This window comes from Podarcis raffonei, chromosome 1 (genome assembly GCF_027172205.1).
Source record: "Podarcis raffonei isolate rPodRaf1 chromosome 1, rPodRaf1.pri, whole genome shotgun sequence".
NCBI lineage: Eukaryota > Metazoa > Chordata > Lepidosauria > Squamata > Lacertidae > Podarcis > Podarcis raffonei.
In genome coordinates, this window is record NC_070602.1 from 43,212,935 (window position 1) to 43,227,481 (window position 14,547).

General features: G+C 39.7%; 1 protein-coding gene across 2 annotated transcripts in view; it reads right to left on the reverse strand.

Moving 5' to 3' along the window:
• INO80 (INO80 complex ATPase subunit) overlaps nucleotides 1–14,547 on the reverse strand; it is a 54,250-nt gene that overhangs the window by 29,005 nt on the left and 10,698 nt on the right. For both annotated transcript variants that reach the window (XM_053382939.1, XM_053382931.1), the window contains exons 3-18: nucleotides 14,049–14,215; nucleotides 13,715–13,782; nucleotides 12,971–13,132; nucleotides 12,547–12,667; nucleotides 11,786–12,000; nucleotides 10,635–10,688; nucleotides 9,788–9,991; nucleotides 8,734–8,929; nucleotides 8,507–8,574; nucleotides 7,536–7,745; nucleotides 7,140–7,220; nucleotides 6,686–6,781; nucleotides 5,630–5,689; nucleotides 4,558–4,700; nucleotides 2,967–3,051; nucleotides 1,615–1,732 (exon numbers count right to left, since the gene is read on the reverse strand). In XM_053382939.1, coding sequence (XP_053238914.1) covers nucleotides 1,615–1,732; nucleotides 2,967–3,051; nucleotides 4,558–4,700; nucleotides 5,630–5,689; nucleotides 6,686–6,781; nucleotides 7,140–7,220; nucleotides 7,536–7,745; nucleotides 8,507–8,574; nucleotides 8,734–8,929; nucleotides 9,788–9,991; nucleotides 10,635–10,688; nucleotides 11,786–12,000; nucleotides 12,547–12,667; nucleotides 12,971–13,132; nucleotides 13,715–13,782; nucleotides 14,049–14,215 — 2,048 coding nt within the window. The remainder of the gene's footprint in view (nucleotides 1–1,614; nucleotides 1,733–2,966; nucleotides 3,052–4,557; nucleotides 4,701–5,629; nucleotides 5,690–6,685; nucleotides 6,782–7,139; nucleotides 7,221–7,535; nucleotides 7,746–8,506; nucleotides 8,575–8,733; nucleotides 8,930–9,787; nucleotides 9,992–10,634; nucleotides 10,689–11,785; nucleotides 12,001–12,546; nucleotides 12,668–12,970; nucleotides 13,133–13,714; nucleotides 13,783–14,048; nucleotides 14,216–14,547) is intronic.

Consider the following 14,547-nt stretch of genomic DNA (forward strand, 5'->3'; position numbering starts at 1 on the left):
ACAACAATCTACGATTAAAAACTTGTCAGTTTGAATTTCTTAGTACAGAAAGTGTGGATCTGATGTGTAGAGATCTTTCCTATTCTAATTCATTCAAGAGGGTTCTGGAAGCTTCTCTGTGTGAAATAAACAAGCAAAAGGTTCATGATGTTTGGGCTATTCCTTCAGAGAAGTTGAGTACAGCTGGCTTAAACTGGTTGTGTTATCTTTTTTGTCAAGGTCATGCTATAATAATAGGCTAGAAGGAGCCTGGGTCTCTCTCTTTTCTCTCTCTTTCCTTCTGGTGTGCTGCTCTGTACAAAGCATGCTTAATGTTAAGATTTAGTCTTATTATAAGTTATTGTAAGTTTCAGTTAAGTCTACTGCAAGTGGACTTCATATGGACAGTGCCAATCCTGAATGTATTGGATCTGTGACCATTATACTCATTTGCCTTCAGTAGCAGTAAAGCTCTGCTGGATGAAATATTAGAAGAAGAGTTTGGATTTGATATCCCACTTTATCACTACCCAAAGGAGTCTCAAAGCAGCTAACATTCTCCTTTCCCCTCCTCCCCTCAACAAACACTCTGTGAGGTGAGTGACGCTGAGAGACTTCAAAGAAGTGTGACTAGCCCAAAGTCACCCAGCAGCTGCATGTGGAGAAGCGGAGACGCGAACCTGGTTCACCAGATTACAAGTCTACCGCTCTTAACCACTACACCACACTGGCTTTATTAATCGCCTCTGGTCTATTTTTGGCGAATCCTGCAATGTGTTTAAGTTTTCAGTCTGCTAACTATACAGTTGTACCTTGGAAGTCAAACAGAATCCATTCAAGAAGTCTGTTTGACTTCCAAAACGTTTGAAAACCAAATTGTGGCTTCTGATTGGCTGCATCAGGAGCTGCGGAAGCCCCGTCAGACGTTTGGGTTCCAAAAGAACATTCGCAAACCAGAAGAATCACTTCCAGGTTTGTGGCATTCGGGAGCCAAAACATCAGAGTTCTAGGGCGTTTGGGATCCAAGGTACAACTGTACATTAGAATTCTGCTCTAGATCGATATTGAGTAGAATTCATGACTAAACTAGATTCTACTATTTTGGTTGTCATTTAGCCAAATTTAACAGCTGTGCCAGCAGTGACCAGCTCATAAAACTGAAGCGATGCAGTCTATGTCTGGAAACTACTAATGAGCACTGACAATTTAAGTTTTGAAAATAACATGAAGTCGTCATAACTAGTAGTTGCAAAGAACCTTATCCTCCATAAATGTGCCTAATCCCCTTTGAAAGGTATCCAATTTAGTGTCCATCACTAGATCTTGTAGGATTGAATACTCAAGTTTATCTATATGTTGACCTAGGAAGTATTTCACTATCCCAAATCTCAGACACTGCAGTATTCTCCTTCCCTATGTGAAAAACTGCTACTGCTGCTCTTTCCAAAAACTCATCTGTAGTCTTATCTCAGCTTCCACAAAAACAATCCTTAGCAGCACATATTAAGTCTATCTGAAAGTAGAGTTAAAAAGCAATTAAGGAACAGTTAACAATTCATTTTGGTCACTCCGGGCAGTTCTGCTCAAGCTGCAGAATTCTCATACAGAAAAGACAGATTCCTGCACAATACTCACTCTCATCAATGGCCGATTTGTTCTCCGCATGGCTTTCGATATCTTTAGAAAACCATTCATTGAATTCCTCGTGCGAGTCAAACAGTGTTGGCATAATGAAATGAAGCAAAGCCCAGAGCTGCAACGTAAGAGCAAAAGTAAGTACTAGAAGTTAGCCCACCAAGTAAGTAAACCATAGAGTCTTGCCAGTAACCCTGTCGCCACTTAAAAGGAAACCTTTCAATAACTGTGACAGAGAAGCCCCTCTCCACATCTGATAGTAGGGTGAAACAGGTCTTTCCCTTTTCTAATTCCAAACCCAACCACTAGGATAAAGCTATGGGCACAGAACTCCAGAAAGAGAGGTTGGCAAGAGTGCAACTATGCAGATTGCACTAAAATTATTCTGTTTTCTATGAAAAGTGTCTCAGAGTCACACATGTCTGGGTCACTAGCAAGCTTCTCTGCTAGGAGACGAGAACATGGTGCTGTAAATAAAGAAGCAAGACACAGAATAACAATCTTCCAGATGCATAAAGTGCCCTGACTGTGATTCAAATGCAGAATAAAGCTCTTCTGCCAATTCTCCCACCCTTCATAGCAAATTTTCAGTAGATGTATAAAGGGTGACTGGGTGCCTATTTGCACTTCAGTAATAGTATCCCTTGCTGCTTCCTTCATAGTGGGTGCCCCCTTCTGGGACCCTGAAGAATAAGAAAGGGAGAGAGAAGGCCATGTGCAACTAACCCTGCAGTGTAACAACTAAGATTTTGCACCTACTAGAACTGTAAGGGTAAAAAATATCATCTGTGACCAGTGAGTGTACCACAAGGTGAAGCAGGGGCCATTTACACAGTTATTCAAGGGGTTTCTGCTGAACAGTTAAACTATCAATATATGTAATCTGTGCACCTATCAAAATTTAAGCAACTTCATTATCCTAGTCAGTCAGCTTATGCAGATGTTCAAAGTCCATAAGAAATTGTGAAAACACAGAATCATTCATTTATTCTTTGAAAAATCAATTAACTGGTCTATCATGCATCTTTAACACTTTTCAGTCCAATGAATGGGATATAATACTTCCGTTCATTTGATGCATAGTTATTGTTATGGTACAGGGTCCAGGAACATGGGAATGATATGAGCACACATATGTGGATTTCTACTAGAAAAGTTCCCACTGCCAAAAAAGAGAAGCTAGCTTTTAAACAGAAAATAATAGAACTGTTGCAGTCCAAGCAACAAATGAAACTTCAGCGTGTGTGGAGTTTTCTCCCAAAGTAAATGTATTGCTTGTTTAGATACTGATCAGAATATCTTTGTTTATAAATTAATCCAGAATAGTGTGAACTGGAGGGAGTCGTGCATACCTCAGCCATGGTGTTTTGGATGGGTGTCCCAGTCAGCAACAGTCTATTTCGGCACTGGAACTGAAGCAGAATTTTCCAACGAACGCTGAAATACCAATGTTATTTTAATTAATAGAATTTAGCTATGATAAAAAGTGGCAAGAAAGAACATTAATGTAGAAGGTATCTTGTAGGAAAGAGAAAAGACTACATACAATTTTCTTATCATGTTAAGTCCCTACATTCCATTTCTTTCCTGAAGTTATTCTAGAGATGCAACATAATGTAAACCATATGTTGTAATATAAACAAATGATGTCAAACATTACTGAGCCATAAATACATCTGACCACTAGCTTCAGTCGTGACCCGCAGTCTGTAGTGGTGCTGCCATTGAAGATGGTGCAGAGGCTGCAGCTAGTGAAGAACGTGGCTGATGGCTGGCTGGCGAGGCAGCCTATGGCATCAAGCATTGCTGCTTCTGAAAGCACTGCACTGGCTGCCAGTGAACTACCAGGCACAATTTGAAGTGTTAGTACTAGCATACACATCCCTTTGTGGCTTGGGACCCAAGTACCTAACAGATTGCCTCCCCCAATACAACCATCTCAGACTCTATTGAGTGGCAGGTGAGGCCACAACTCGGTTGGAGCTAACACAGGATAGGGCTTTCTCAGTGGTGGTTCCCCAGTTATGGAATGCTTCCCCTGGAGAGGTAGGTCTGTCTCCCTCATTACTTTCAGAAGGAATTTAAAAACAATCCTGCTTACCCAGGTATTTAATGGCAAAACAATAATGTCCTGGCAACGCTGAAATCATTGGCTGAGATAATGTATTTAACCATCTTTAGATATGTTTTTTGTTAGCTATGTGTTTCCCAACCTGAGCTCCTTTGGAAGGAAGGTTGGGATATGAACTGAATTAATGAAATAAATATAATAATAATACCCAGGGATTGTACAATATGCTACAGAGGACTCAAAGGGAAACATCTCCTCTGGGGAGCCGGGCTTACTGCATTACAGGTTCAGTCAAAGTTTATAGTCTTGGATCTAGTGCTTGCAGGGACAGCGTCTTCTATGGCTGCTTCAGCAAGACTTTGAGAGCTCTCCAAGGTCCTGCAGGTACCATGGATTCCTGACATCGACGATTGCCTTGCGACGCTGCCAGGTTTCTCACAGGAAAAGGACAGCTTTCCATTCAAGTAGGTTAACACAACCCAAAGAATTTCAAGGAGGTGGGTGCTACCGATCAATTCCAACTCAATAACTTGCTAAGAAAGATTTTGGGGAAACATTCTTGCATCCAGTTGAAAAAGTGAATTTTCCAGTCACAAACTGCCCAGATTCCTTTGGGATGATAAAGTATGGGCAGCTTGATTTATGTATCAAAATTTATATACTGCTTGATTGTGTTTGGGTTTTTTTAAATAACCTTCTAAGCTATCACAACAGTGTATATCCAAACTAGGTCATGGCAGCTTGATCAGAGATGGAAAAATATATTTTAAAAAACTACAATATTAAGCATTTTAAGATAGTATAAATCTGTTACAGCCGTGTTTCCTATTCTATCACTGGCCAAAAAGACTCAGATTTTTTTTCTTTCTTACCTAGAGCTACTCTTCAGTGCCTGAGCCTCATCTAGCACCATGTATTGCCACTTAACCCGTTGAAAATACTTCACATCTTGGACTACAAGCTGATAACTGGTGATCACGACATGGAAAGGAGCATCCTGAGTATACAAAGTCTTCTGCAATTATGAAAACATATTTTAGTTATATAAACTGAGTTGACTCATCAGTGATACTAAGGTAAAATATCTATATTCAGGAACTCACACATTACATTCCCCATCTTTTTCCATATTCAATGCCTGAGTTAGTGGGGGGGGGATCCACACACCACATTAAGAACATTGTTGGTACTCTCCCTTAAAATTATACCTCCAATTTCCTAACTAGAAGGTCCTGTATCATAATGATTTAAGCCATGACATGTAGTTCTACCACTCAGGAAGCAATCTGCTTGCTATAGTCAGACTTCCACTTACATTGTTCTAAGAGTCAGGGCCAAAGTAGTAGCAGATTCTTTCATAAGAAGAGCTCAAATGTTGGAGCAGGGAAGGGAAATTCCAAGAAGTTCAAAACAGAAGCACACAAGGAAAGGGGAGAGTAAGCATAGATGCTGCAACTGGGCAAGAGAAATATAGGATATATAATGTGGACTACTGAGAACTGGGACTTAAGAAGAAGAAGGAGAGTTTGGCTTTGATATCCTGCTTTATCACTACCTGAAGGAGTCTCAAAGCGGCTAACAATCTCCTTTCCCTTCCTCCCCCACAACAAACACTCTGTGAGGTGAGTGGGGCTGAGAGACTTCAGAGAAGTGTGACTAGCCCAAGGTCACCCAGCAGCTGCATGTGGAGGAGCGGAGACGCGAACCCGGTTCACCAGATTACGAGTCCACTGCTCTTAACCACTACACTAGGAAGGCTGTACAATATGTGATTTAGAAGAAAAACAGAGGTAGGTATCGTAGGGAAGATGAATATTAAACTAAAATTGAAAACGGGAACAGCATAATAGATACATTTATCATTTGTCCTTTGGGTATATATTTTCATAGTCTATTGTAAATGAACAAGAACCAGAAAGGCTTTTAAAATAAGTTAAGACGTACCTGACTCCAGAATTTCCTGATCACTTTTCGGTCATGGGGATTTCCCCAGTAAGGTAGCACCTAGGACGGACACACAAACAAATGTCAAGAAAGTGCTTTCTAACAAATCTGAAGAGAAGTGGAACTATTTCATATTTCTGCCCTATGCAAAACACCCCCCCCCAAAAAAATCCAATAAAGCATTATTTTTCATGAAGGCAGGCTGAAATCAGAGTGCAATTCATAGCGTAAAAGAAAAATGCAACAATATTTCTAAAAGCACAGATCCTATTTGTAAGAAATTGCTGAACAAGAATAAAAAGTTGATTGCAGCATCAATTTCTCTTTCAAATGTAATACTACATGTAATGCTACACTGCCATCTGCTGATAAAGCTAGGAACAGCATAAAACAAATTATGTGTATGTATGTACAGTATAGTTTCTCTAAGGCGCTTTTCACTTTATGCGACAAACATATGAAAATTGTGGTTTTTTGTGATAAATATGTAAAGTGTGAAGTAAATACATACAGTCACCAAACAGACATTGTACATATACCAAGGAGTTGCACTCCTCCGGTTGTTGTCTGCAGCTTGGTTAGGGACATGTTCTCTTCCCTCCACACTTTACATGCTTACCATGAAAAATGGTGGTAAAGCCAGCTGCCATGTATAGTGTGAAACAGCTACAGATAATAATAAAAATAAAATAAAATAAAATTAAAATAAAATAAAATAAAATATAAAATAAAATAAAATAAAATAAATAATAATATTTTATTTATACCGCACCTATCTGGGCGGCTCCCAACAGAATATTAAAAACACGATAAAACATCTAGGAGGACTTGTGGGTTAGGCACTGGGGTGATGGGACAATCCTCTCAGTGTACTAAGACCCCAAAAAGGTTATTCACCAGAAATTTAGAAAACAATTAAGAAATTACAGCTAAAAAGGCCAGGGAGAAGAGGGGAGAGAATGAACCAACATGCTTATTACACCCTCTCAATTTTCAGTCTAAGCATATAATAGAACAGGAAGTTAACTGTGGAATCATTTCAAGAATGCTTGTTACCTTAAACCTAGGAACAAATCTGGCAAACTCCTGATGCCAGTTGTTTAGGGTGGAAGCCGGTGAAATAATTAAAAAGGGTCCCCAGATGTTCTCTCTCTGGAAGAGGAAAGAGAACTTAACTGAATGTAGCAATATCCGAAAAAACATTAAAATGAAATATTGTGTATAAACAAAATATATAGGCTATGAGGAAATTATGCAGAAAAATATATACAAAGCTCAGTTAAGATAATGGAGCAGTAGCGCTATAGATCAGGAGGGGGTTGACTAATACCAGGAACACAGAAAACATTCAGCTATATAAGTCCTGGAAAGGCACTTAAGAATAGCAAAGCAGGTTAATTTGGGTGATGTATGGACTGAAAATAAATGTCAATGCAGAAATGTGTAAGCTAAGGTCCATTTAAACCACATACTAAGTACGGGGGTTGTAAAAGACAAAGAATCCACCTACCTCAGCCAGATGTGCTAACAAGGCAATACTCTGCACTGTTTTACCCAACCCCATTTCGTCTGCCAGGATTCCATTGATGCCCTGCAAGAGTTACAGCCACTTTACAAGTCTAGTCTGAGCAAGACAGACTAAAATGCCCAAGAGACAACTAGAAAATCAGTAAATTACTGAAGCCCACTATCCTCCCTCAAACATCAGGTGCCACTTGAAAGTTCCATAATATCTGCTAATCTGTCAGGTTATCCCTGATACCATATCTTGAGTTGTCCTTATAAAGGATTTTTTAATTACAAGACTATGAGCCCAGTTCATCTATTTGCAATGCATCCCTTTCCCTGGAGCTCTACCAAGAAGGAACTCGGCTCAAAGAACTAGCTTCAAGTAACAATTGCATACCTGCTCATAAAGGTTGGCCAGCCAGTTCATGCCTTTCAGCTGGTAACCTTTCAGTTTACCATTGAAAATGGTAGGCTGTGGAATGTCCTCTCCTGCCCGGATAGATGGGTTGGCAAGGCTGTAACTTTCTCCGAAGCCGCTGCCAGACCTGTTGGCAGCCCGAAGGGCTGCTGCCCGACTCTCTTTAGCATCTTCATCAAATGACCGTGTCTAAACAAGGAGAAGTGTGTGGGGGGGGGAAGGTTATAACCCCATGAAAGCTTACTGGAACGCCATTACTGTTGGGAAACTGTGTACGTGCAGCTACTCACACAGAGTCAATTAAGGTTTGGCAGACAGCCAGAAGGCAATCTGAAGGAGTAAGTCTGCCTGGTGATAACAGAGACATGGAGACCACTCCCTGATTGGTCAAGCTCTCTCAAGGGAGTGATAATTAATGGCCTACTAACTGTTAGTTCAGTGGTTCGTGTAGGAGTTGTGTTCTGTGTCAGAGAGAGCTTGCTAAAGATCTGTTTTCTGTTCCTGTAAATAGTCCATTGTATATAATAAACACCTAACTACAAGTTCCTAGTTCCTGCTTCGTCTATCCTGTCTGCAGCCAAGTCGCCAATTGCTTCCGTAGTTTCTGCGTGTACTCTGCTAGGTCTGGCTAAGGTCCTGCAACTAGTCAGAAAGTTGCGAAACACCAATAGGTTTTGCCAATAATTACCAGTGGACAAACCTCAGTAGTTTCTATATGAGTGTAATCAGGGTTAACAGACTCACTGTAGTAATATTTCCCTTTAACTTGCTCTTGCTTTAAAATCAGCAGAAGCCAGCTTTCTCATAGTTTTGATAGACACAGAATTCCAAATTAACAGATTTATGGTGCACAGACTAAACCTAGTAATATATAAGGCAAGCTTAAGTGTCCCGTTCCTGTCCCAGGCACTCCAGAACACTTTACTCCATTGTTCTTTCTGAGTACTTACCTGGGCCTGATGAATCCGATAGGCATCTTCGGCATTCTTCAGGGCCTGAGCCTTGTAGTAGTTACTATCTGAAAATACCACCAAATTTGGAAAAAGAAACAAGTTCACATGGATTAATCTCAAGGCTTCATAGATAGGCCAAACACACACATATCCAAAAGCCTGCAATACAGCAATGACTTGCATGATTCACCTAAATCATGCCGGAGTTCAGTTCAACTCCTTACCATAATCCTCTTGGGTAATGTTGACTACGACTCCTCCACCAATATCAATCTGCCTCTGGATAGAACTGTCTTCAAGTTTCCTCAAGATTTCCTCCTGGATTCCATCATGTCCTATATCACGTTTGCGGCTCATGAAGTGGGCATACAGCTCTGTCTGCGTAATCAGGAAGTTAAGCTTTCTCTGCTGCCGTTTAGCCTAAAATAAGTTACAGAAGGACACAGGAAATTACAAAAGTGCTCACTTTGGCAGGACATATACTAAAGTAACCTCAAAAGAAGTTAAAACAATACAGGTAATTTTGATGACTGTAAACATATTGAAGACTTAATTATATCCTTGTACCATTTTAATATCAAAGTGTTGACAATCACCCTACCACTGCAAAAACATTTGTTCTTTCTTGCTAACCTTGAGATGAAATCTTATGAAAAGGCACCATATGGTAAAGTATGCCTTGGCTGGATTATACAAAATTAAAACAGAAAATAGATCTTTGACGGCAACAAAAACAAAAGACATTTTCAGATGAAGAGAAACACAGCCAGGCCTTTCTTTAGTGGCTTGCATATTGACACAGTAAAAGATTACTGTTCAGGGCATGTAAAGAGATCTTATTTCTCAACTAAAGGAAACCAGTATTCTAAGTACCAGCAGCCTAGCACAGAAAATTGTGCTATGCAGGCCAAAGGACACCTGGCTTATCAGATGCACTTAAAAAGTAGCACTCAGATCTGCACCAATGTATCCAGAAACATTAAAAGTATTTCCACCAGGTCAAGGGTGAGGAAAGGTTGGCCCACCAGTTGCTTTTGGCTGAGTTGGAGTTCAAGAACACCTGGGCAGCCACAGGTAATCTAAAAGTAACAGTGTGAGGAGCATGGCATTTTTTTTAGCTGGGAATTAAACTAAAGCAGTTGGAACACAATCATAAAAAGAAGTAAAAACTGGTCTGCAGTGCATTTGAGTCTCTTGACATACAGAGCACTGCAATGACTGCAGCTGATATCTCGGTTTTGCTGCCTAAATTTTCATCTATCTGTGATATAGTCTCACCTCTCTCATCTCCTCATCCAGTTTGCGCTGCTCCAGTGCCTCCTTCTCGGCTCTTTTGCGGTGTTCTTTCTCCACTTTCTCGTATTTCTTCCAGTAAAGAAGCATCTCCTTCGTAAGGCGGCGTGCCCTCGGCAGAGTCTCCTTGCAGTTCTTTTGGGCTTGGATAGCTGCTCGACGCACCTCTCTCATACACTGGTGAGCCAGCTACCAAGGGAAAGGTAGGAAAGATGGAATTTGAAGACTGCTTGGAAATGGCAGCTAATTCAAAATACTGCTACAAGATAGCAAACTGAGGCTGCGCATTAAGAGTCACATGATGCCTGTGCTTCATCAACTTCACTGGCACCAGGTTAGCTTACAGGCCAAATGCAAAGTGCTAGCTTTGACCTTTAAAGCTTTTCACAGCTTGGAACCAGAATATCAGAAATATTGCCTGTCTCCACACAATCAAGATGTCTTTTTCTGGGTTCCCTTTTGATCTGAGGTGCAATAGGTGGTTACGGGGGAAAGGGTTGTTTTTTGTTCTTTTAGTAATGGCACAAAACTGTGGAATGCTCTCAAGGAGGCTTGCCTAGTGCCTATGTTGATGGCATTTTGGGGCCAGACAACCCCCTTTTAATTTTTCCAACATCTTTACTTCAATTGCTTTATCTGCTTCTTTTGGTCTTTAGGGGTTTTATGTTTCTAATGATTTGGGTTGTATTTCTGATTTAGTATTGTAAGCCCCCGGTAATTTGAATGATGGCATATAAACTCCTATAATACACAAACAGATTAATATAGATTGAAAGGTTTCACATAAAATAAATTTCCATCTTGTATTAAAATGATGTATGATGCATCTTACCTTTCGACTGTTGCTTAAAAACAGGTTTCGGGCAGAAACTTTTTGTTTGTATGCCTAAAAAGAAGAAAGAGTTAAAGAAATCATTGCGTGGTCACATTCTTAAAAAGTAATTTTACTGTTTCTAAATCAAAGTGTGAGTTGTATAGATAGCTGACTATTATAAAAATGATCAAGCTATGGGGCATGCTACAGCTAAATAAAACACAAATAAACATTCCCCCCCCCCCGAAAAGCTATGATCAATATCACCAAGGAAGTATGTCGTTTGCCTTTAATTCCTGAAAACAATTTTTCCTCCTATGGTAAAAGGACTAAGTTTCTTTCTACACTTGTTTCTCTCTTTCTTTTAACTACATAGGTGGTGGATGACCCTTGCTCCAAAAAGCGTGGTTTAAATTAAAGGGCTCAGGAACTCAGACCGGACCAAATTTCATAAAATCATACACAGACTTTACTAAAGCAAAACTCTATAAGAGAGAAAAACTCCAAATAATTACACATGATTAAAATAGCTCAGAAGGTAAGAAAACAACAAACACTAACTTATCCAGCTAATTAACAAACGCTTACACTGAAATCTCAGTAGGCTGGGCAACGGAACAAGTTGCTGTCAAAAGCCCAAATAGACATTGACCTTGGCTTGGCTGGCTGCCGAGAGCTCCCACCAATCCAGGTTTTATGGGAACATAGACCATGGACATTCACATCTTCCACCCAATTACCTTGTGACACCAGCCTTGAAGCCTTAACAGGAGACCGCTGTATGTAAGCTCATTATTTCTGAGGTTCTAGCCCATTCCCATAAACCAGCCCACAACATGGACAATTATTTCTTCTCTACATCAACTCATAGTTGTATCACATCAAAGATATTCAATTTTGCATGCGCTCCCCCTCTCTTTCACTCTTTTTGCCATATTGGTTTATTGCTTCTTTCTAGGCAAGCAAAAGGTTGCTTATTTAAATCAAAACCAGAAAAGTAATTGTAAAAAGTAAATACACCCTAAAAGCAGACAGCCAACCCTGCAATATTGACCAATAATAAAATATTAGCCTGGCCTTCTACCTTACCTTATTCTGCAACCCTGCATTTGCTGACTCTCTGCCAGCCAAACATATTTATTTCACTCTTTTTTACTGACAAAGCTCACCTTCGGCAGCTCCTTTTTAGCAATGCTCAGCCATACTTTGCGCCGGCGAGCATTCAACTGTTCAACGGATAAATGCTTTTTCTTGGACCCTGGTGGAGGGGTATCATGAGAGAACTTGGCAAAAACTTTAGTCTGGTGGTGATGGCGCCGTGGAGACTCCTCAGACGAGAGTTCTTCATCCCGTCTCTTCTTTTTCTTCACCTTTTTCAACTTAGCTTCATGAGAACAGAAGGCCACATGATTAGTCTACCCCTTAACAAACCGAGGCCACTATTATTCATTCGTGCTTTTTTGCTCTATTCCTTCCAATAACAGATAGCAAGAGGACTGCTTTGAAACCTGCTCCTGATCCTATGTATAACACCTGCTAATTCTTCACTGCTCTGCAGGTGTGTAGTGAAATCACGTGAAGGCTTAATTACTGAGGCTGAACAATCCTCACTTCATTTTTATACAGAAATATCTTGTGAGAACAAATTAACTTTTCTTCTCTCAAATGAAATTCTATTCACAAACATTAAAGAAGATAAACACAATGAGGAAGTCAAATTGAGCTGTGGCAAAGATTTGGCAAAGATGCATCAAGATGTTACATATACCTGTATAATTAGCTAGAATGTGAATGGAAGTCTGTGAAATAAGTATAGTATAATACACTGGGGGAGGATGAATGAAAGAAAAAAACAAAAGTTTAGAAGCCCGGTAGGGAAGGAAGTCTACCCTTATAAAATCTTAAGAAAGTATATCAATACAATGCCTACCTTTTAATTTTTTTTCCTCTTTGAACTTCTTTTTCTTGGGTCCTATGAGATGGCGCTGTTGCTCATAGTAAGGATCATATGTGGACAGCAAACCTGCGCTGTAATACTGGTACTGCTGTAACTGAAGCAGACTTCAATTGTTATAAATATGTATTTTACTTAGGAAACGCTTTAAGGAACACAGCAGAGCTGGGAAATCTGCAGTATGAAAAAGAAAGCTGTGTTCTTTTGTATGTCACACTAAGAAGCTGGAATGAGCAAAATAATGACCCCATGCATCTTTGCAATCCAGCAATGTTTTCACTGCTCTAAAAACAAAGACTAACCGGATGAAAAGCCTGGTTTTTGTACTGAAGGGCACAGGTTAGCAAAGCTACTCTCCAAAAATTGTTGGCAAAGGACAAATTACACTCTAGAATTTTACCTCTTTATCCTTGCTGTATTTACTTCGATGAAGTTTCTTGTACTTGTGCAGTCGCAGCATATTGTGAAGTTCTTCCCTAGATAGAGTAAATTCATCCCCTTCTTCCCCATCCTCATCAGTTGCTGACTCACTGTCACTGGAGTCATCACTCAGGAGAATGCTCTGCCAAAATCGAGAGGATTTTAGGTCAGTAAGAGTGAGCAAGATGACCAGATTAGTGTACAATAATTCCTTTAAAATGCCTGCCTGTTTATGACTGCTAGGTTATGAAAAAAATGAGTAACACCTTCTACAGACCATCCTAAGTCCCTTAATATTTCCTAACATATCTTCCCACTACCTCGCCTGCTTGCAATCCTAAGAAACTTTTATTATAGTAATAAGAAAAAATAGTATACACTCTCAATGCGCGCCAAGATTTTGAAACTCCCATGTCAGGATTCCCTATCTCCACCCTGCCCAACTTGTTCAGAGATTCTTTTTATGCCTTTCTCATCACTCTAGGGCAACTGACCAGGTAAATAAAGCTACAATTCTGAGCAAGCAACTGCACAGATAATGTAGGATTAACAAAATTAATTCCTCTCAATTCCATGAAGCCAAGAAGTTTTAACAGATGGTGAGGTGCTTTGACAGCTTCACTGTTTTTAGAAAGCTTTCTGATTTCTGGAACTACATCATAAAATAATGCAACAGAAGTATCAATGTAAACACATTTGGATTTCAGAATAATAAAACTCCCACCTTTAGCCACTTTCTGCTTTTCTTCAATTTGGAAAAGTTGTATAGATTCCCTTTTTCTGCTTTTGGCTCTGTGTAAACGACACAGTAAGATAAAAAATGGTATTATTCACATGAGTCAACAGATTTAGCTGGAGAAAGCATTTATCCCTGCCCTAAGTACAAAAAATACATACGCAGTGATAAGAAAGGCTACTAGCCTTCATCCATTTGAAAGTGGATAGTTTAAATTCTGCATTTGGCAAGCATATTGGTCCTTGTCCCAAACACACGTCCACTGTCAAAGGCTAGTCTACTCACCCAATGCAAACTAAAATTAATTGTAAAGCACATTTACCAGATTGCAACACTCCATTGAGCGAATGTGTGTTTAACATTCCAGAACTTCCTGCTCCGGATGACTCCCCAAGCAAGGAGCTTGTAGGTTCTTCTTTAACTTGTATCAAGGGACCCCCAGGCTGAGGAAGCAGAGGATTGTCATCCAATCCATCTTCACTTTCATCACTACAATAAAGTTTAAAATAATAGTTATCACAGCAAAAAGGACAAGTGATGTATAAATAAACAACCACGCTCCATCTCAGCAAATGCTCATTTTGCTCCATCCCCAACACTGGATATATTTGTAATTATATTATAGACAAGATTAAGCCATTTATAATTTCACATATGAAAAATGAGTACAATTTAAAATTCTAACTAAATTAAACATGATACATTTCATGCTCTTAAAGTATTATAGGAAGTTCAGGTTTCAGAAGGAAGTTAAGCATGTTTCAGTTTTGTACTATATTTCCTTTTCCTTCCAAAAGGAAACCTTTTGCTTCCATGGCTTC